Source organism: Theropithecus gelada, chromosome 6 (genome assembly GCF_003255815.1).
Source record: "Theropithecus gelada isolate Dixy chromosome 6, Tgel_1.0, whole genome shotgun sequence".
Taxonomy (NCBI): Eukaryota; Metazoa; Chordata; class Mammalia; order Primates; family Cercopithecidae; genus Theropithecus; species Theropithecus gelada.
Window position 1 is genome coordinate 66,917,579 of NC_037673.1, and position 23,344 is coordinate 66,940,922.

The 23,344-nt window shown below is 43.9% G+C and overlaps 1 protein-coding gene and 1 pseudogene across 6 annotated transcripts; both read right to left on the bottom strand.

The window, feature by feature from the left end:
• Window positions 1-1,885: 1,885 nt before the first annotated feature.
• Window positions 1,886-18,896, bottom strand: SERF1A (small EDRK-rich factor 1A). 5 transcript variants are annotated; one of them, XM_025387919.1, is made up of 4 exons: window positions 18,684-18,850; window positions 17,611-17,719; window positions 3,404-3,511; window positions 3,117-3,294 (listed from the first exon to the last, which is right to left on the bottom strand). In XM_025387919.1, exons 1-4 carry the CDS (start codon window positions 18,688-18,690, stop codon window positions 3,273-3,275), a joined length of 246 nt encoding a protein of 81 aa, XP_025243704.1. In that variant the 5' UTR covers window positions 18,691-18,850; the 3' UTR covers window positions 3,117-3,272. The 5 variants fall into 5 exon arrangements, 3 of the variants coding, with proteins under 3 accessions (XP_025243703.1, XP_025243704.1, XP_025243705.1); XM_025387920.1 differs by lacking the exons at window positions 3,117-3,294; window positions 3,404-3,511 and adding exons at window positions 11,721-12,092; window positions 13,252-13,261; XM_025387918.1 differs by having other exon boundaries at window positions 1,886-3,511; window positions 18,684-18,896.
• On the bottom strand, window positions 1,887-2,602 carry LOC112627014 (annotated as a pseudogene). Its single transcript, XR_003120008.1, has 2 exons — window positions 2,586-2,602; window positions 1,887-2,387 (listed from the first exon to the last, which is right to left on the bottom strand). The product of XR_003120008.1 is annotated as a mitochondrial import receptor subunit TOM5 homolog pseudogene (transcript).
• Window positions 18,897-23,344: the final 4,448 nt, after the last annotated feature.

Genomic DNA, 23,344 nt, shown 5'->3' on the forward strand with positions numbered 1-23,344 from the left:
CAGGGGGAAAAAGCATTTGGGGTACACAGCATCTGCTTCAAGAATTAAATTTTCCACAAGTCCAACTGCTGAAACAGCCTTCTGTATCCCTAAGACCAGTTTTACCTAATAGCTGCTGAAATGAACTGCCATGACTCTAAGACTGGTTTTACCTACACCATCACTCACCAATCAGAGCTTGCTAGCTCCCACAAGCTCTAGTGTGAATGAGCTTTCTTCTAAAAGAGTATGTAACACTGTTCTTTCTCATAAAACCCTGAACCTTCTCATTTTTTTTTTTTTTTTTTTTTTTTTGAGACGGAGTCTCGCTCTGTTGCCCAGGCTGGAGTGCAGTGGCCGGATCTCAGCTCACTGCAAGCTCCGCCTCCCGGGTTTACGCCATTCTCCTGCCTCAGCCTCCCAAGTAGCTGGGACTACAGGCGCCCACCACCTCGCCCGGCTAGTTTTTTGTATTTTTTTTTAGTAGAGACGGGGTTTCACCATGTTAGCCAGGATGGTCTCGATCTCCCAACCTCGTGATCCGCCCGTCTCGGCCTCCCAAAGTGCTGGGATTACAGGCTTGAGCCACCGCGCCCGGCCTTTTTTTTTTGAGACGGAGTTCTGCTCTTGTTGCCCAGGCTGGAGAGCAATGGGGCGATCTCAGCTCACTGCAACCTTCACCTCCTGGGTTCAAGCGTTTTTCCTGTGTCAGCCTACTGAGTAGCTGGGATTACAGGCATGCGCCACCATTCCCAACTAATTTTGTATTTTTAGTAGAGACGGGGTTTCTCTATGTTGGTCAGGCTGGTCTCAAACTTCTGACCTCAGGTAATCCACCTGTCTCAGCCTCCCAAAGTTCTGGGATTACAGGCACGAGCTACAGTGCCCAGCCCCAACCTTCCCTTTATTCTCCTGATCATAACAATGATTAGCCTGGTCTGTGTGTATGCCCTAAATTGCAGCTCTTGCTTACCAAATTTTAGAGATTTGTCTCTATATGATATTTGGCTTTGACATAACTATTTCCTAGAAATTCTATCTTTAAAAATCCATTCTTACAGAAATGAAAGCACCAGTAAATGGGAATAAATATGATAATCTACATCACAGAATTGTTTGTAGTGGCAAAAGTTGCAAACATCCTAATTGTCTAGGAGTAAGGAAATGATTGAATAAATTACTGTACATCTATACTAAAGTTAAATCTGTAAGTACTGAAGTATAAGCATGGCTATTTTTTTTCTTTTTGTGGAAACAGGGTTTCACTGTCACCCAGGCTGGAGTGCAGTGGCACCATCTTGCATCACTGCAACCTCTGCCTCTGAGTTCAAGTGATCCTCGCATCTCAGTTCCCAAGTAGCTGGGACTATAGGCACGTGCCACCACACCTGGCTACTTTTTGTTTTTGGCTTGTTTCTTAATTGGTATTTTTATTTAAAATATAGACTAATGGGCTGGGCGTGGTGGCTCACACCTGTAATCCCAGCACTTTGGGAGGCCAAGGCAGGCAGATCATGAGGTCAGGAGATTGAGACCATCCTCGCTAACACGGTGAAACCCCGTCTCTACTAAATATACAAAAAATTAGCCGGGCATGGTGGCAGGTGCCTGTAGTCCCAGCTACTCAGGAGGCTGAGGCAGGAGAATGGCGTGAACTTGGTTGGCGGAGCTTGCAGTGAGCCGAGACTGCCCCACTGCACTCCAGCCTGGGCGACAGAGCAAGACTCCATCTCAAAAACAATAAATAAAAATAACAATAATAATAATAAAATAAAATGTAGACTAATGATCCTGTGCTTAAATGTCATTGTGGTTATGTGCTGATGTCTGTAAAACATAACTTATAAGGGACTCTTCACAAATACACTCCAGACAGAAGGGTAAACAGAAATGACTGACAAGACAGTGCCATTTCAGACATACTTCCTTTAATTATTAATACTTGCTAGAAAATGGAGTTTGACATTATCTACAATTATACCAATATTCACAGAGGCCAAGTACCACAGACATAACGGCACACCATGACCAGGAGACCTCGTTTCAGACTTCCCAAATATTTTTATGTTTTAGCTATTAAGATCAGTTACCAGAGCCAAACTTGTTCTTAACAAGCAGAATTTTTATGTCCATTCAAAGAGTCTCTTACACTTTTCTGGGCCTATTTACTTGCAGAGGGCAGTAGAAACTGTAACCAGGTTCTTCATATCATGCATTCACATGTGATGTCCAATCTTCATATGCTGTCCAATTTCTTTAATATAAATGGAGTGACTCGCAGCAGGGCCGCATAGATGAGAAAGTTCCGTATGGAGGCGATCATATCCTCGTGCATCTTCCGTTTCATCTCCTTGGGGTCCAGCTTCTGGGTAAGGCCCTCAATCTGGAAGATCGGGGCTCTGACCAGCCTTCAGCCGCCTTGCTCTGCTCTCCCTAGCGGCCCCCTCACACCCAGAACTCGGCCTATCCCCTCCCTTCAGCTAATTTTTGTATTTTTAGTAGAAATGGGGCTTCACCATGTTGCCCAGGCTGGTCTTGGACTCCTGAGCACAAGGGCTCTACCCACTTCATTCTTCTAAAGTGCTCAGATTACAGGCATGAGCCACCACACCTGGCCCAACATGGCTATTTTTTTTTAAAGTGCTAAATTATGGCCGGGGGCTGTGGCTCATGCCTGTAATCCCAGCACTTTGGGAGGCCAAGGCGGGTGAATCACGAGGTCAGGAGATGGAGACCAGCCTGGCCAACATGGTGAAACCCTGTCTCTACTAAAAATACAGGAAATTAGCTGGGCATGGTGGCAGGTGCCTGTAATCCCATCTACTTGGGAGGCTGAGGCTGGAGAATCACTTGAACCCAGAAGGCAGAGGTTGCAGTGTGCAGTGATCACACCACTGCTGCAGTCCAGCCTGGGTATAACAGTGCGAGTCTCAAAAAAAAAAAAAAAAAAAAAAAAATTACCTGGGTGTGGCGGTGCATGCCTGTAATCCCAGCTACTAGGGAGGCTGAGGCAGGAGAATCTCTTGAATCCGGAAGCAGATGTTGCAGGGAGCTGAGATCGCACCACTGCACTCCAGCCTGGTGACAGAGCGAGACTCTGTCTCAAAAAAAAAAAAAAAAAAAAAAAAAAATGCTAGGTTACATCTAAGTTTCCTATTTTTGTTTAAAAAAATTCCTTGTAGTGGGTTGAACGGCAGACCCCAAAATGATACATCTGTCCATCTGATATGCATGAATGTGACCTATTTGAGAAAATAGTTTTTGTAGATGCAATTAAGGATTTCCAGATAAGATCATCCTAGGTTAGAATGGAACCTAAATCCAATAGCAAAAGTCCTCATAAAAAGAAGGGAAGAAGACAGAAAAGAAGACCACAAAGACAAAGGCAGAGATAGGAGTTATACTGCCATAAGCCAAGTAATACCTGGAGCCACCAGCAGCTGGAAGAGGAAAGCAAGGATCCTCCCTTGGAGCCTTCAGAGGAAGGTGTGGCCCAGTTGACACCTTGCTCTCAGATTTCTGGCCTCCAGAACTGTGAACAGAAATATTTCTGTTGTTTTAAGCCACTAAGTTTGTGGTAATTTGTTACAGCAGCTCTCAGAATCAAATACCTTCCCACATCCCTTATTCATGTGTGTGTGTGTACGCATGTTTGCATGAGCACTGAGAGAAGTATACCATTTTTAACATTGGTTAGTTCAGGGGAATGAGACTGGCTTATTGAAGGCTGAGAGAGTATACATGTGTGTATATAAATTGAGTGTATTTAAATTAAGTATACAGAAGTAAATTAAGACCACAGTGAGATATCACTACCTCCTACCAATATGGATAAAGGACTGATAATACCTAATGCTGGTATGGAGCAATGGAACCTTCATTTATTGATGGTGGTAAAATGGTATGGTCATTAAAAACAAACTAAAACAAAAACAACAAAAATGCAATTGTTTAATGGTACCTACTAAAAAATGTGTGTATATGTGTGTATAGACACACACCCTATCACCCAGCAATTCCACTCCTAGCATATACTCAGTAGATAGCGTGTTTAAGACCACCATAAGATATATAAAAATGTTATGGTAGCATTATTCATAACATCCCCAAAGTGGGAGCAATTCAAAGGTCCATGAAATGTAGAGTAACTAAATTATGGTATATTCATATAACAGGATGCTATACAGCAGTGAAAAAGGCTGAACTGCTGCGTAGCAGCAAAATAGAGGATTCTTGCAGACATAATGTTGAGCAAATGAAGCTAGGCTCACTACAGCACATACCGTGTGATCCCATTTACATAAAATTCAAAAACAGGCAAAACTATTTATGGTGATAATCAGTGGGGAGGCATTATCTAAGACGGTGCTGGAAATGTCCTTTATTGTGATCTGAACATAGTATTCATATACGAGTCATTGAAATATACATTTCAAATGCTGGCTGTTTATTATCATTTCACTGGGATAAATGCCCAAGGAGTTAGTTTTCAAAGAGCTGCTATTTAGAATTTATGGATATTTAGAACTTACTGTATTTTCCCAGATTTTCTATAATGAGCAAGCATTGTAGTTTGAGGGTTTGAAAGGTTTGTAGAGACAAAAATTGCATAAGCTGCATGATTATTTCTCACACTTCAGATACCACCTTCATGATTTGCCATATCACGTATTTTTAAAAATACATTTTTTTCTTTTTTTAGATGGAGTCTCGTTCTGTCACCCAGGCTGCAGTGCAGAGGTGTGATCTCAGCTCGCTGCAACCTCCTGAGTTCAAGTGATTCTCCTGCCTCAGCCTCCAGAGTAGCTGAGATTACAGGCACCCACTACAATGCCTGGCTAATTTTTATATTTAAAAATATAGCCGGGCATGGTGGCTCACGCCTGTAATCCCAGCACTTTGGGAGGCCAAGGCTGGCGGATCACCTGAGGTCAGGAGTTCAAAACCAGCCTGACCAACATGGCGAAACCCCGTCTCTACTTAAAACACAAAATTAGCTGGGCGTGGTGGCTCACGCCTGTAATCCCAGCACTTTGGGAGGCCAAGGTGGGGAGATCGCCTGAGGTCAGTTCAAGACCAGCCTGACCAATATGGTGAAATCTCATCTCTACTAAAAATACAAAAATTAGCTGGGCGCGGTGGTGTGCGCCTGTAGTCCCAGCTACTCGGGAGGCTGAGGTAGGAGAATTGTTTGAATTCGGGAGGTGGTGGTTGCAAGTGAGCCGAGATTGCGCCACTGCACTCCAGCCTGGGCAACAAAGCAACACTCCAAAAAAAAAAAAAAAAAAAAAAAAATATATATATATATATATATATATATATATATATATATATATATACATACACACAATTTTAAAAATTTAGTCTTAGCTTTCAATAAGAGGGATTAAAATCTATTATTTTAGTCTGCTTAGCATCCATTCTCCCTTCCTTTTGGCAAAGAATCCTAAATTTTTTGGGGGGATGATATAGTTTGGCTGTGTCCCCACCCAAATCTTATCCTGAATTGTAGCTCCTATAATTCCCGTGTGTCATGGGAGGGAACTGGTGGGAGGTAATTAAATTATGGGGGTGGTTACCTCCATGCTGTTCTCGTGATAATGAGTGAGTTCTCAGGAGATCTGATGGTTTCATAAGGGGCTTTTCCCCTTTTGCTTTGCACTTCTCATTCCTGCCCTCTTGTGAAGAAGGATGCATTTGCTTCCCCTTCTACCATGATTGTAAGCTTCCTGAGATCTCCCCAGCCATAGACAATTGTGAGTCAATTAAACTTCTTGCCTTTATAAATTAGCCAGTCTCAAGTACGCCTTTATTATCAGCATGAGAATGGACTAATACAGGGGACCACCTATTCCTTACTAGACATAGTCTTGGTTTTACCATCAACTTGCCTTCCTCTTGCTGAGAGATGGGTACCTAACCCATGTAACTTCAGTTGGAGGCACTCCAACTGACATAAAGGCTAAATATACTTGTCAGAATTTCAACCTGATATCAGCACTGTGGAGGGGGGGCGCAGGGGGAAACACTTCATAACACCTACTCTTAAGATACCTGAAACTGTTGCAATTCTTGATCTTTCCAAAGCCTTGAGTCCTCAACTTCTCCATGACTCTGGAGTCTCTCATTCTTTCAAATAAGGTTTTTAATCAGTAAGTTAATTAATCTGATCCTGTTGCTTGCAACCAAAAATTCCAATATATCATGAAATCAGGTTAGATGTGGTTACATTACTTCAAGTATATATTAACCCATTTCCCGTTTGCCCCAAGAATACTCTTGCCTCAAATCCTAATGTAACATCATATACATTTCTGTTATATTAGGATTAGAGACAAGTTCTGTTTAGAAATAACTCTTAGAATAGTTTATTTTCACATTGAAAATTAATTGGCATCAACCTCTAAGAGTGTGTTTATGTAAAATTAAATGAGCGCTGGCAGCGAGCTGTATTTTTTTTTTTTCTAAACAGGAAATGGGTTAAATACATAACTACATATCCATTCACAAGCTACCCTAACAGCCCCTTTGAGTATTACAAGGCTACAGCCTTTGACCAAAAAAAAAAAAAAAAGTATTTGACAAAAACTTATGGGATACATGTTCATAAAAGGAAAGTATTCAATAGGATTGTGTCAATTATGGCCAGGCTGGTAGGTAAATTTCTTGTAAACACAAAGAGTCAGCCGGACTGCTTCAAGGAAACATTCTGGCACTTATGTACCAGCAAGCAGTGATGTCCAACTGGTAAACTAGCACGAGTAGTATGTGGAATGGAATTTTTTTTTTTTTTGAGACAGAGTCTCACTCTGTTGCTCAGGCTGGAGTGCAGTAGCACAGTCTCGGCTCACTGCAACCTTCGCCTCCTGGGGTCAAGAAATTCGTTTGCCTGAGCCTCCCAAGTAGTTGGAATTACAGGCGCCCGCCACCATGCCCAGCTAATTTTTTGTATTTTTAGTAGAGACGGGGTTTCACCATGTTGGCTAGGCTGGTCTCGAACTCCTGACCTCAGGTGATCTGCCCGCCTCAGCCTCAGCCTCCCAAAGTGCTGGGATTACAGGCGTGAGACACCATTTTTTTTTGAGACAGAGTCTCGCTCTGTCGCCCAGGCTGGAGTGCAGTGGTCGGATCTCAGCTCACTGCAAGCTCCGCCTCCCGGGTTTACACCATTCTCCTGCCTCAGCCTCCCGAGTAGCTGGGACTACAGGCGCCTGCCACCTCACCCGGCTAGTTTTTTATATTTTTTTTAGTAGAGACGGGGTTTCACTGTGTTAGCCAGGATGGTCTCGATCTCCTGACCTCGTGATCCGCCCGTCTCGGCCTCCCAAAGTGCTGGGATTACAGGCTTGAGCCACCGCGCCCAGCCTTGTTTTTTAATTTATTTTTTTCTTTGAGACGAAGTCTTGCTCTGTCACCTAGACTGGAATGCAGTGGTGTAATCTTGGCTCACTGAAATCTCCACCTCCTGGGTTCAAGAAATTCTCCTGCCTCAGCCTCCTCAGTAGCTGGGATTACAGGCGCACTCCACCATACCTGGCTAATTTTTGTATTTTTAGTGGAGACAGGTTTCACCATATTGGCCAGGCTGGTCTTGAACTCCCGACCTCGTGACCCACCCGCCTAGGCCTCCCAAAGTGCTGGGATTACAGGTGCCTTTTAAAAATTAGTATTAAGACAAGGTGTCACTTTGTCACCCAGGCTGGAGTGCAGTGGCGTGATCTTGGCTCACTGCATCCTCAACTTTCCAGGCTCAAACCATCCTCCCACCTCAGTCTCCCAAGTAGCTGGGACTACAGGTGTGCACCACCACACCTGGCCAATTTTTGTGCTTTTTGTAGAGATGGGGTTTTGTCATGTTGCCCAGGCTGGCCTCAAACTCCTGGCCTCAAGCGATCCTCCCACCTCAGCCTCCCAAAGTGCTGAGATTACAAGTGTGAGCTACTGCACCTGGCTGTGTATTTCTACAAAAGTTATGTTATAATCAAATTTGAATATCTCAACTTTTCAAAGCAAATGATCCAATAGCAGGCTATTTACAAACTTTTAATGTGCATTAGATAGTTACTGCTATGTAAAAGATTTTTTTTGTTTTTAAGAAGTGAAGGTGTGGGACCTGGCGCGGTAGCTCACTCCTGTAATCCCAGCACCTTGGGAGGCTGAGGAGATCAAGGAGATCAAGACCATCCTGGCTAACACAGTGAAACCCCATTCTCTACTAAAAATAAAATTAAAAAAAAAAAAAATTAGCCAGGCGTAGTAGTGGGCACCTGTAGTCCTAGCTACTCGGGAGGCAGAGCTGGCGGTGAGCCAAGATGGCACCACTGCACTCCAGCCTGGGCAATGGATCGAGACTCCGCCTAAAAAAAAAACAAAAACAAAAACAAAAGTGAAGTTGTGGAAAAAAAAAAACAAACCTGTAGTAAGTTTCATATCTTTCAGGAATTTATAGGGAAGTAGATTTGAGGATACACATTGTCATTCTCCTTTTCTCAGTGACAGTTTTATGACTTGGCCATCTCTAAAGATAATATATTCCAATATGTAATTGTTACATAGCAAATACATTAGCTGATAAAGTTGTAGGAGGCAATATAATAAATGTTCTTACTCAGCTCTGGTCTAAGAGATAACTATGAAAATTTCATAAAAATAACAGACCAAGTATTTTTAAGTTGAGAGAGAGAGAGAGAGAGAGTGTGTGTGTGTGTATGTTTTGAGACAGGGTCCCACTCTATCGCCCAGGGTGGAAGGCAGTGATGAAATCTCGGCTCACTGCAGCCTTGACCTTCTGGGCTCAGGTGATCCTCCCACTTTAGCCTCCCAAGTAGCTGGGACTACAGGCGTGTAGTCCACCACACCCAGCTAACTTTTTTTTTTTTTGGTAGAGATGGGGTTTTGCTGTGTTGCGCAGGCTGGTCTCAACCTCCTGAGCTCAACTGATCCACCTGCTTCGGCCTCCCAAAGTGCTGGGATTACAGGCGTGAGCTACTGTGCCCAGCCTATATAAAATTTTTTTAAGTTTTTGGAAAATCTCAGAAATCAATGTTCCCTTTTAGCCCTATTTTCAAAAACAGGCTAGAGTTTGATAAATGGAACACAATTTCTTACACATGCTACTAACAGAAGAGGCATTCAAAAATAAATGACTGATGGCTGGGTGGGTGGATGACTTGAAATCAGGAGTTCGAGACCAGCCTGGCCAAGATGGTAAAACCCCATCTCTACTAAAACTACAAAAAATTAGCCAGGCATGGAAATGGAGGTTGCAGTGAGCAGAGATCGCACCATTGCACTCCAGCTTGGATGGCAAAGCGAGACTCTGTCTCAAAAAAAAAGGAACTGATAAAATGGACCACAGTGTATCTTGGGCAGTAATGGCTGCTACTTCTCATTTTCAGCAGGACTTACTGAAAATTGCTAATGATAATGCACTACCTCGTCTTGAGAATGATGCAAAATATAATTTTTGATGTTTAAAGGGGAGGTTCCATGGAGTTTGGTATTTTCCAAATTACATTCTAAAGTTGGTACTATCTCACCTAATAATTTTATCTTTCTTTAGCAACAAGCCCTAAGAATATCCAAACTAAATAAAGTCATTACATGAATTTACTTTTTAAAATTATTCTCCTAAGGCCAGGCAGAGTGGCTCACGCCTATAATCCAGCACTTTGGGAGGCCGAGGCGGGTGGATCACCTGAGGTCATAAGTTTGAGACCAGTCTGACCAACATGGAGAAACCCCGTCTCTACTAAAAACACAAAATTAGTTGGGTGTGGTAGCTCATGCCTGTAATCCTAGCTACCTGGGAGGCTGAGGTGGGAGAACCCAGGAGGCAGAGGTTGTGATGAGCCAAGATCACACCAACGCACTCCAGTCTGGACAACAAGAGGGAAACTCTGTCTCAAAAAAAAAAAAAAAATAATAATAATAATAATAATAATAATAATTACTCTCCAGGGCTGGGCATGGTGGCTCATGTCTGTAATCCCAGCACTTTGGGAGGCCGAAGCAGGCAGATCATTCGAGGTCAGGAGTTTGAGACCAGCTTGGCTAACATGGTGAAACCCTGTCTCTACCAAAAATACAAAAAAACTAGCCAGGTGTGGTCGTGCACGCCTGTAATCCCAGCTACTTGGGAGGCTGAGACAGGGAGTTGCTTGAACCCGGGAGGCAGAGGTTGCAGTGAGTCAAGATTGTGCCACTGTACTCCAGCCTCGGCAACAGAGCAAGACACAGTCTCAAAAAAAAAAAAAAAAAAAAGAAAACTTATGGCTTATTACTCTGTGTAGAAATAAATTCTGGAGACAGAATTACAGAAATCAGGCCCACAAATTAAGCTACTGTAATCTTTTTGCCTTTGTGACTACCATCATAGAATATTCTGAAGACTAAAGTTAACCAAAGATCCAGAACAATGTTTTAATTTAATGAAAAATTTAGGCTAATATGAAGATAAAAACTCAGGCTAAAAAACTTCAGCTGGGTGGGATGGCTCATGCCTGTAATCCCAGCTCTATGGGAGGCCAAGAAGGGGGTGGATCACCTGAGGTTAGTAATTTGAGACCAGCCTGGCCAACATGGTGAAAACCCGTCTCTTCTAAAAATACAAAAATTAGCTGGGTCTGGTAGTGTACACCTGCAGTCCCAGCTCCTCAGGAGGCTGAGGCAGCAGAATCAGTTGAATCCAGGTGGCGGAGGTTGCAGTGAACTGAGATCACCACTGCGTTCTAGCCTGGGCAACAGAGCAAGACTCTGTCTCAAAACAACAAAAACGAAAACAAAAAAACAAAAAACTTCCTGGTTGTCTAATTCAATATTAGACACAAAAAATTATAGCCTATAACCTATGGGTGCTACCACTGGTAAGAGACATATCACAAGATATTATTATATTAGGCTAACTCTTCAGGATCTGTCCATTCAGAGAGTGGTTGACATATTGGACGATCAGAAAAATTTGTTAAACTGCATTATGTGAAAAATCAAGTATTTGTAGAATACTTAAAGTTATTCTATTTACTATTACAACGGCATTTTTATTCTCTTTGACATAGTTTTGCGTTTACTTCAGAATGCAGCAAGGTCTCAAACCTTAATTTCCCTAGGTTACATATTTCCAAATTTATAACTACCATCAAGACTCAAGTTTTAGAAGGGGCTAAGAACAGAAAATATGGTACTCCATTCAAAAAATATTAAAGTTATAAGTAGAACTGAGACCTCAGTTTACATCCACTTAGTTTCTATTCCAGTGGTTTGTAGTATCTGTTGTAAATTCTTCAAGCAAGCTTTGTAAGTTGGTTTTTTTTTTTTTTTTTTTTTGAGGCAGAGTCTCGCTTTGTTGTCCAGGCTGGAGTGCAGTGGCGCAGTATCTGCTCACCGCAACCTCTACCTTGGGCTCAAACGATTTTCCTACCTCAGCCTCCCGAGTAGCTGGGATTACAGGCATGTGCCGCCAACACCTGGCTAATTTTTTTTCTGTATTTTTAGTAGAGACAGGGTTTCATCATGTTGGTCAGGCTGGTCTCAAACTCCTGACCTCAAGTGATCCGCCCACTTTGGCCTCCCAAAGTGCTGGGATTACGGGCATGAGCCACTGCGCCTGGTCCTGGAAGTTGATTTCAAAGCAAAATTATACAAATGGATCTTAACTTCTATTATATATTTAAGTTTACTTCAAAGATCTACTTTATCCTTATCCTTAGAAACTGTGAGGAAAAAAACTACGTTAACAAAGCTGATGACAAAGATTTTTTATTACATAAGAGATCCTATTATCTGATCATATTACCTAATAAATTATATATGAATGTTCAATAATAAAAATAATATTCACCAATACATCACATGCATGGTTAGTGTTTTATTCTTTGAAGACTGCTTCTAAAACATCGCACTAAGTCAAGCTGAAATGGTAAAGTTTAAAATAGTTTTTAAAGGATAAGTTATAACATATGTAATGACTATCCACTCTACAAAATCTTGATCTTAGAGCTTATGATACACCCAGTTGGCAGTAGCACCCAGGTTTTCCAAATAGCCAGTCATCACTTTTCTCTTGTCTGCATAGACTTCTTCTCATTAGCTGCCTTCTGCTTTTGTTGCATGATCTGAGTCCCTACAATGAGGGAAAAGTCTATAAGTTGTTACAGAAAAACCAATTTTATATTCTCACTTGTTTTCTACACATAACCCATTCAGTGTATTAGAAGACAATTGAAAAGATGATATAAACATTCTTGTCTTTCCATTTTCATGGCTGGAGACAAAATGGAAAGACAAAGACTGGAAAGACTTCGAAGTCACATCTTACTCTGAATACCATCTCTGTTATAATGACCTTGGGCAAATAACCTCAAAGCCCTTACAAAATCCGAGCAATATGTATCAAGGTTGTCACAAGGAATCACTAAGTGTCTGACATTAGGCAGCTACATGTAGAAATAATAGCTATTACTCCTGGTTGTTAACTAGTTAATTCATTCTAATTTTTTTTCTTGAAAGAAGAGGCATTTATGAACTCTCCTAGATATCCTAACTGGTATCTATGACTAGAACATAGATATTATGAAGGATTTCAGTTTCTCAGAAGCAAAAAAGCCCAAAAGCTAGTCACTGAAACTGGATTATACTAAAGAAAAGCTGGATGTTCAGGGTACTTTTTCTGTTTGTTTTTTTTTGTTTTTTTTTTTTGAGAGGGAGTCTCGCTCTGTTGCCCAGGCTGGAGTACAGTGGCATGATCTTGGCTCACTGCAACCTCCGCTTCCCAGGTTCATGCAATTCTTCTGCCTCAGCCTACTGAGTAGCTGGGACTACAGGCCCACGCCACCACACCTGACTAATTTTTGTATTTTAAGTAGAGACGGGGTTTCACCATATTGGCCGGGCTGGTCTCGAACTCCTGACCTCGTGATCTGCCTGCCTCGGCCTCCCAAAGTGCTGGGATTACAGGCGTGAGCCACTGCGCCCAGCCCTTAACCCTTTTCATCTCTGGTCAAACGGACACATGCCATATAAACTGTGAACTATGACCAGACTACTTGGGTTAGGTGATTCATGAGTCCATGGACCCATATTTTAAAAATAGACTAAACGGCCATGTATTCAACATCTACTGTGTATCAAGCACTCTACCAGCTCTGGTTAAAGTCCCACAACTCTGACTTATTAACCTCATATTTCAAATTTTATTTATTTATTTTTTTGAGACAGAGTCTTGCTCTGTTGCCCAGGCTGGAGTGCAGTGGCACAATCTTTGTTCACTGCAACCTCCACCTCCCTGGTTCAAGTGATTCTCCTGTTTCAGCCTCCCAGTAGCTGGGATCACAGGCATGTGCCACCACGTCCAGCTAATTTTTGTATTTTTAGTAGAGAGGGTTTCACCATGTTGGCCAGGCTTGTGTCGAACTCCTGGCCTCAAGTTGATCCGTTCACCTCGGCCTCCCAAAGTGATGGAATTACAAGCGTGAGCCGCTGAGCCTGGCCTGTTTTAACTTTTTGAGGAACTGCTAAACTGATTTCTACAGCCATGACAGTAAGACATTCTGTAAAGCCAATAGCAAAAACAAAGGAATAGAAGAAAGGCAAAATAGGCCCGTGGCTCCCGTCTGTAATCCCAGCACTTTGGGAGGCTGAGGCAGGTGGATCACATGAGGTCGGGAGTTTGAAACCAGCCTGACCAACATGGAGAAACCCCATCTCTACTAAAAATACAAAATTAGCCGGGCATGGTGGTGCATACCTGTAATCCCAGCTACTTGGGAAGCTGAGGCAGCAGAATCACTTGCACCCAAGAGGTGGAGGTTGCGGTGAGCCGAGATTGCGCCACTGTACTCCGCCTGGGTAACAAGAGCGAAACTCAGTCTCAAAAAATAACAATAAATAAAAATAAAGAAGAAAGGCAAAATAACACAGCTACAGGCTGTTCTGCCTATGAAGTAGCCAATCTTTATTTCCTTACTTTCCTAACAAACTTGCTTTCACTAAAAAAAAAAAAAACACAGCTATAAAGAAATGAAGTACAGTGGAAAAACAACCATGACGGTTACTTCCCTATTTGAAACCAAGCTCTGCTGTGCTTACTATATGACCTTAGTAATGTTACTGAAGTTTAGAGCCTCAGTTTCCTATTCTACACATTAGTGTTAATACCATTTTTCAGGGTTATGATGAATAAAGAATAACACATATAGAACATCTAGTACAGAACTTAATAAGGAGTGCATATTTGGTAAACAATGACAATTTCTTTTTCTTTTTTTTGAGATGAAGTCTCGCTCTCGTCCCCCAGGCTGGAGTGCAATGGCACGATCTCCGCTCACTGCAATCTCCCCCTCCCAGGTTCAAGTGATTCTCTTGCCTCAGCCTCCTGACTAGCTGGGATTACAGGCGCCTGTCACCATGCCCAGTTAATTTTTGTATTTTTAGTAGAGACGGGGTTTCACCATGTTGGCCAGGCTGGTCTCGAACTCCTGACATCAGGTGATCCACCCACCTCGGCCTCCTGAAGTGTTTGGATTATAGGCGTGAGCCACCACGCCCGGCCAACAATGACAATTTCTGAACCAAGCTAGACTAGGTTCTCCAATAAAAATACTACTGCAGGGTCACTGATTTATACCATGTTCATTTTTACTCTAAAGTGAGTAAACAGAAATTGAAGGCAAAGCTTATCACTTTAATAATAAATGTTAGGGCCGGGCATGGTGGCTCACACCTGTAATTCCAGCACTTTGGGGGACTGAAGTGGGCAAATCACTTGACCCCAGAAGTTCAAGACCTGCCTGGACAACATGATGAAACCCCATTTCTACCCAAAATACAAAAACTATCTGGGATTGGTGGTGTACCCTTGTAGTCCCAGCTACTCAGAAGGCTGAGGTGGGAGGGTCACTTGAGCCTGGGAGGTAGAGCTTGCAGAGAGGTGAGACTGTGGCACTGCACTCCAGTCTGGGTCACAGAGTAAGACTCCATCTCCAAAAAAAAAAAAAAAAAAAAAAAAAAGTGTCAGGACCTTTGCCTTAAATTAAGGTCTTTAATCTCATTAATCAATGATTCTTACTAGTGGCTGCACATCAGAATCACCTGGGAGCTCTTTTAAGTTCAGTTTAAGGTATAACTGGGTGGGGTGGGAGGCTGGGGGAGGGATAGCATCAGGAGAAATAACTAATGTAAATGACGAGTTGATGCATGCAGCAAACCAACATGGCACATGTATACCTACGTAACAAACCTGCACGTTGTGCACATGTACCCTAGAACTTAAAGTATAATAAATAAAAAAGAAATAAAAAAATAAAGTTATAACTGGGCCATCGCGGGGCTCACGCCTGTAATCCCAGCACTTTGGGAGGCTGAGGTGGGTGGATCACTTGAGGTCAGTAGCTTGAGACCAGCCTGGCCAACATGGTGAAACCCTGTCTCTACTAAAAATACAAAAATTAGCCGGGTGTGGTGGTGGGCACCTGCAATTCCAGCTACTTGGATTGCTGATGCAGGAGAATCGCTTAAGCCCTGGAGGCAGAGGTTGCAGTGAGCCGAGATCACACCACTGCACTCCAGCCCAGGCACCAGAATAAGCCTGTGTCTTCAAAAAAAAAAAAAAAAAAAAAAGGTTTAACCTAAGTACAATAATATTTACCTAGGGTGCTTTTTAATGCTCGATCTCAGACCAATTAAATCAGAACTGGATGAAAGATAAATGTTTGAGCATAGAGATATCCCAATTACCCCGATTTGATCATTACACATACAGGTTTTGTTTGTTTTTGTTTTTTAAGATGGAATTTCGCTCTTGTTGCCCAGGCTGGAGTGGAATGGTAAGATCTCAGTTCACCGCAACCTCCACGTCCCAGGTTCAAGTGATTCTCCTGTGTCAGCCTTCCAAGTAGCTGGCAGTACAGGTATTCACTACCACACCCGGCTAATTTTATAATTTTAGTAGAGACTAGGTTTCTCCATGTTGGTCAGGCTGGTCTTGAGCTCCCGACCTCAGGTAATCTGCCTACTTCGGCCTCCCAAAGTGCTGGGATAATAGGCATGAGCCACCACACCCAGCTGGTTTCCTTTTGTTCTTGCTGTTTTTTTTGAGACAGGGTCTCACTCTGTCACCCAGGCTGGAATGCAGTGGCAGGATCTCGGCTCTCTGCAACCTCTGCCTCCCAGGTTCAAGTGATTCTCCTGCCTTAGCCTCCCAAGTGGCTGGGACTACCCAGCCCACATACAGGTATTAAAATATCACATGTACCCCCAAAATATGTACAACTATCGTAATTCAATTTTTTAAAAAACAAAAAATCAGAACTGAGCATAAGGCGAGGCTTGAGTAGCTGTCGAGGTTTCCCAGGTGATTCTAATGTGCAGCCAGGCTTGAGAACGCCTAACAAGCCACACTGAAGCACGTGCAGTCACTTATTCACTTAACCTCCAAGTTCCATATGGACAACATGATTTGAGAATAAAATTAAGCTTTGATTAGTTCTTTCAGAAACATGAATGTACTTTTTTTACTTAAGCTGCAGTCTAAAGTATTTCTGTAGCAGTTTTACATTGGCACATATAGTCATATATTAAGGCTATGTACATGAATTCTCTCCAATGCAATGGATCTTCAGAAATCAGCATAGCTAGCTATTATACATATACTTTTTTGCATCTTCTTCAGAACTATTATCATATCAACAATTGAGTCACTTGTCATCCAGAGTAGTTTGGGTACGCTGTCTGCTTTGAAAATGTTGTAACTCTAGCACCTCACAGTGTTTTGCATATGGAAGATGTTACTTTGCTGAATAAAGCTTTTTTTTTTTGAGACGGAGTTTCCTGCTTAGTACCCAGGCTGGAGTGCAATGGCGTGATCTTCACTCACTGCAACCTCCCCCTCCTCGGTTCAAGCAATTCTCCTGCCTCAGCCTCCCAAGTAGCTGGGATTACAGGCATGCACCACTACACCCAGCTAATTTTGTATTTTTATTAGAGATAGGGTTTCACTATGTTGGTCAGGCTGGTCTCAAACTCCTGATCTCAGGTGATTCACCCACCTTGGCCTCCCAAAGTGTTGAGATTATGGGCTTGAGCCACTGCACCCAGCCTATAAAGTTCTTATGGTTATAGAGGAGCTGCATGAGTCTCTACGAAACAAATAATAGCCTCAGAGCTTTACGTGCTTTATCTATGGGTTGGGATGGCTTCCCCACGTGGTTTTAGTCTGCCTGGCACAAATCATTAGGCCCTCTTCTACCGAGGGCTTAACAAAATGCTTTTCGTTCCCCAAAAATGAGGCCTTTTTTTTTTTTTCCAGACAGGGTCTAACTCTGCCACCGAGGCTGGAGTGCAGTGGTGCAATCGCAGCTCACTGCAGCCTTAACCTCCTGGGCTCAGGCGATTCTCCCGCCTCAGCCTCTGGAGTAGTCAAGACCACAACCATGTGCCACCATGCCTGGCCAATTAAAAAAATATATATTTTGTAGATACAGGGGCTGGTTATGTTGTCCAAGTTGGTCTCAAACTCTTGGCTTCAAGCAGTCCTCCCAAACTGCTGGGATTACAGGCATGATAAAACACACCCAGCCCAAAATGTGGCTTCAATCACAACGTCAGCGACTTTAGAATTAAATTAGTACCACTTACCTCTGCTTTCTCTGAGAGGCAGTCAGGCTATCCTCTTTTCTCTTACCCTTGCTAATTTCCTGGGTTTTCTTCATGTTTTTCTGGCGGGCAAGTTCTCGTTGATTTCCACCTACAAAGTCAAACAGTCATGCTCTTTTCCCATCTCCAAAATTATTAATAATTCCAATGAACAGGTCTTGTTTAAATGCATCTTTAGTTTGTGTTTTAATAGATAAACCAGCAGAGTAACAGACTGATGGTGTTCCCAGATCTGACAAAAAGGAAGTGGCTTAAAGGCAAACACTTAAAGACTTAAGAGTATTATCATCCCAATCAAGGTGGTCACTAGCTATAAATACCAGATATTTTAAAACAGATACTCGAATCTTGGGCCAGTATCCCAAAATAAGTTCTGGCTTTTGAGGGGAGTGGGTGGAAGGAGAAAGCTAGACACAGAGATCACAAGTTCAGCCCATCACTTGAGAGTTATCCTTATCCCCATGTAGAGGCGGAGAGGGGTGGATGGGGACTGAACAGATTGAAGGTAACTCTGCGAAAGGCAATGTGGGCCCTTTACGTCCTTATTCTAGCCACAACCCTGCAAGGTAGGCTTCATTGTTCTCATTTTGCAGAACAGACTGACCTAATACCTAGGACTAGTAGAAACGAGCATCAGATTTAGGACCGGCTCTAAAGCCTCCTGTTTTTTCGACTATTAGCTGCGAGCGCCAAACAAAAGAACCAGGGAGGCGACTCACTGGAGTTCCCGGTCCTCATTAGGCCTTAAGACTTGAGGTATCAGCTATAAACCTCCTCCAAACAAGGACCCTCCCCGCGCGGCCGTGTCCACATCTCCGGGGTGTGTTCTTTACCGCACAAACTCGCACCTAAGAGACAGGCACCCGTCCGGCCTGAGAAGCCGGACCAGAACTACCCGCGAGCTCTCTCTCTGAAGACTGAAGCTGGGATTCCCGCCCTGCGGGACCCAAAGGGATTCTCCAGCCAGACCCCGCCTCCCCCGCCCGCCGCGCCTCAGCGCTAGGCTCCCACGCCGGACGCTCCCCGCAGCTTCCCACCCCAGTCTGTACACTCACGGGCCATGCCGACCACCGAGGGAGCCTGGAAGAGAGCAATTGGGAAAAGCAACGGCTCCCTGGCACTCTGGGCTACTGTCACCACTGTTTACCAGGAAGGCTGAGCCCGCGTGGGCCCTCAGCCCAGCTGCGCCTCCGCTCTGCTCCGCCAGCGGCCCAGCCCACTGGAGGCCAGACAGCAGCCGGCGGCATGGCCGGCGCGTCACTGCGCGTGCGCGGCCGAGGCAGGGCCGGAGCTCCGAAGCTCGTGGAGACTTGGCAGCGCCGGGAGCCCTGCTGCAACAAATGCCTGGGAGATCCCAGAGAGAGCCCAGAAAGCGGGTTCTGTTCTGACTGAGGCATAGGCGTGTGTGGATTTTCCCTACTGTGCACCAGACACAGGGGCGGGGCTCCACCAGCTCCTCACCTTTTTTTTTTTTATAGGAAATGACAATAAACTCTACAATATATTACTTTTTGGCAAAGAACATTAGCTTTCATTCATCCCCTTGCGGAGGCGGAGAGTGGTGGATGGGAACTGAACAGATTGAGGGTAACTCTGCAAAAGGCACTGCTTACCCTTTACATATTTTCCTTCCTCATTCTAAACACAACCCTGCAAGGTAGGCTTCATTGTTTTCATTTTGCAGAAGAGACAGACTTAACCGAGTAGGAATTGTTATGAGAATAAAATTTAAGACGGACTCTAAAGCCTATTTATTTTCCAGTTTATCCCAGTGCCCTTGTCACGATCCACAGTGCTTTACTAGTTTTAGGCTACTGACTCTGTGCTTAGGTTGTTTGGTGGGGAGAGGATGGCAGGGAGTGCAGTCTTAACCACCATTCAGAATAGCCCAGAATAACCTCGGAACCTACATGAAAGCTGTGGACCATCCGTCATTGGTAGAAACACGTGTAGAGATGCTTCTATGGCTCATGTGGCATATAATTACATTGTTCACCTCTGTCATTGTCACACATACACAAGAATAAAAACAAAAGATAACATTGTTACAAACTGAGATGATTTGGATACCCCACATTGCCCTATATTTTAAAAACTTTTTTTTTTTTTTTTTTGAGACGGAGTCTCGCTCTGTCGCCCAGGCTGGAGTGCAGTGGCCGGATCTCAGCTCACTGCAAGCTCCGCCTCCCGGGTTCACGCCATTCTCCTGCCTCAGCCTCCCAAGTAGCTGGGACTACAGGCGCCCGCCACCTCGCCCGGCTAGTTTTTTGTATTTTTTTAGTAGAGACGGGGTTTCACCGTGTTAGCCAGGATGGTCTCGATCTCCCTACCTCGTGATCCGCCCGTCTCGGCCTCCCAAAGTGCTGGGATTACAGGCTTGAGCCACCGCGCCCGGCCTTAAAAAGTTTTATTTTTGGAAGATCTGATATTTATACAGTAGGAAAGCATTAGTAACAAGGATAACGAATCCTCAAGGAGATGCGACCAAACTTCAATTATTACCTCATACAATCGTCTATTTTAGAGAAGGTGGAGAAAGTAAAGACTGAGGAGCTCTGGAGATGAACTGTCTGGGTTGAAAGTCCATCTCTACTAATTAGTAGCTATGCCAACTTGGACACTATTTCATTATGTTAAAGCTTTCTTATCTGTAAAATGGGGAGGCATGTACCTCCTTCATTAACTGAATTAATGTATGTGAAGTACTAGGTCCCCAACATATGGTAGCACTCAATATGTTAGCTCTTACTGTCATTATTCCTTCAAATTCAGAGAGCCTGGCACACATCACTATCCTATCCCCACACCCCACCTTTCTTCCTTAATACTGCTAACATCTGTTTCCACTGAGTGAAGTAACTTGAAAGGAAAAGATTGACTTTCTAGCACCGTGTTTTGTTTTGTTTTGGAGACAGTGTCTCACTCTGTTGCCCAGACTGGAGTACACTGGTGCAGTCTTGGCACACTGCAGCCTCAGCCTCCCCGGTTCAGGCAATTCTTGTGCCTCAGCCTCCCAGTAGCTAGGGTTACTAGATCTTTAGAGATAAGATCATCTAAAGAGGGAATGGGGTGGGATTGGAAGGTAAGTGGTAGAGTTGGTTTTTTGTTTGCTTGTTTTGTTTTGTTTTTTAGATGGAGTCTCGCTTTGTCACCCAGGCTGGAGTGCAGTGGCGCAATCTCAGCTCACTGCAAGCTCCGCCTTCTGGGTTCACGCCATTCTGCTGCCTCAGCCTCCCGGTAGCTGGGACTACAGATGCCCGCCACCACGCCTGGCTAATTTTTTTTTAGTAGAGACGGGGTTTCACCGTGTTAGCCAGGATGGTCTTGATCTCCTGACCTCGTGATCCGCCTGCCTCAACCTCCCAAAGTGCTGGGATTACAGGCGCGAGCCACCACACCCGGCCGGTAGGTGGTAGAGTTGTTTTTGTATGTTCTCTCAATTTAATGTCACTGAACATTTTTATTTGCAGCTGAAAAATTTTGCAGTTTTTAAGTCGTAGGGCTACACATGATATACCCCATGTACACAAAACGTGTTGGGTATGTCTCCCAGAGAAAAGTAGAGATTTAAAAAATTACTATGATGCCACTGAGAATTTATTCCACAAACTTGTGTAACAAATGTCTTATGGCTTTATATTTAATAATAAAACTTAATCTGATTCTGATCCCATCCCTTTACTGGTGGGAAATTGAATCTTAGTCACTATTTACTTTCTGACCTGTAAAAACTTGGGAGAATGCCCTAGTTTCTTAAGTGGAACAGAAGCCCATCTGGGGAAAGGCCCTATGTCTTCGGTTTGTATCAGAATATGCTGTTCAAAGCTGTGTAGTCCTCCAAGATTCCTGAGGCATCTGTAGCGGGGGATTCTCTCGAATTCTTGAGCTTCTTTAGATAAAACTGAGATCCCGTTCCTTTTCCAGAGTATTGCAGGGAGCCCACAGAATCCACAGACCTTCCCTTCCCTTCCATTCTTCCTCTCTCTCTCTCTTTTTTTTTTTTTTTTTGAGACAGGGTCTCACTTTGTCACCCAGGCTGGAGTGCAGTAGTGTGATCTTGGCTCACTGCAACTTCTGCCTCCTGGGCTCAAGCAATCCTCCAACCTCAGCCTCCTGAGTAGCTGGCATTACAGGTGCAAGCCACCATGCTCAGCTAATTTTTGTATTTTTGGTAGAGATGGGTTTTCACCATGTTGGCTAGGCTGGTCTTGAACTCCTGGGCTCAAGTGATTCGCCCGCCTCAGCCTCCCAAAGTGCTGGGATTACAGGCACAAGCTGTGCCTGGCCTCCAGACCTTCATTTTTTTCATAGTCTTAGAGACATATCTTTTCTCTTCTCTGCTTTCAGTCTTGCCTTCCTACTCTCAAAAGCACTTGCCTCTTTTTTGTTCTCCCTTTAGGTGATCTATTTCTTCAGTCAGTTCAGGATTTTATTCCTTGACATTTTGTTATTAATGTATTACCGTATTCTTGTAGGATTTTCTTTTCCTTCCAAGAAGAAAGTCACACCTTTGTGTTCCCATGAGTCAGGGGATTTGTATCACTGGTTCAAACGTTGGCCCAATACCTCCAAGGCCAACCTCAGCTCTGGCTATTTTTCCTCTCATCATAGAGGACTTCCCTAGCCACTCTACTGCCAGCCTCCCTCCCATTAATTTCTATCACATTGTCCCGTACATTTTTTTCTTTTTTTCTTTTTTTTTTTTTTTTTGAGACAGAGTCTCACTCTGTCACCCAGGCTGGAGTGCAGTGGCGGGATCTCAGCTCACTGCAAGCTCCGCCTCCTGGGTTCATGCCATTCTCCTGCCTCAGCCTCCCAAATAGCTGGGACTACAGGCGCCCACCACCTCGCCTGGCTAGTTTTTTGCATTTTTTAGTAGAGACAGGGTTTCACTGTGTTAGCCAGGATGGTCTCGATCTCCTGACCTTGTGATCTACCCGTCTCGGCCTCCCAAAGTGCTGGGATTACAGGCTTGAGCCACCGCGCCCGGCCTTTTTTTTTCTTCTTATTATTACATTTTTGTTTTAGAGACGAGGTTTTCTCTGTCACCCAGGCTGGAGGGCTGTGGCACTATCATAGCTCACTGCAGCCTGGACCTCCTGCCTCAGCCTTCCGGGTGGCTGGGGCTAGAGGTGGCAGCCATCACAGCCACCACATGTGGGTAATTTGTTTTAGGGGTCTCAATATTTTGAGCAGGTTGATCTGGACTCAAGAGATCCTCCCACTTCAGCCTCCTCAGTAGCTGGGATTATAGGCGTGCCCCGCCATGCCCAGCGTTCAACCCTTAAATTTCTTTCACGACATTTGATACATTTTATTTTATTGTAATTAATTAATTCATTTAAGACATTCTCATTCATTCTGTCGCCCAGGCTGGAGTGCAGTGGTGCCATCTTGGCTCCGGCAGCCTCCACCTCCAGGGTTCAAGCGATTCTCCTGTCTCAGCCTCCCATAGCTGGGATTACAGGCTTGCACCACCAGGCCTGGCTCATTTTTGTATTTTTAGTAGAGACCACGTTGGCCAGGCTGGTCTCGAACTCCTGACCTCAAGCAATCTGCCTTGCTTTAGCCTCCTGAAGTGCTGGGATTACAGGCATAAACCACCATGCCTGGCCTGATACATTTAAAAAATATCTTGTTCATTTCTTTTTTGTATTTTCTCCTCCCAAATCCAGAACGTCTTGTTTACTGCTACCTCCTGAAGCAGATTAAGAAT

Coding starts and splice junctions, on each gene's coding strand:
- SERF1A (XM_025387918.1), bottom strand. Junction 3,512..17,610: donor GCCTCTCAGAGAAAGCAGAG/GTAAGTGGTACT, acceptor TTCTGTTCACAG/TTCTGGAGGCCAGAAATCTG.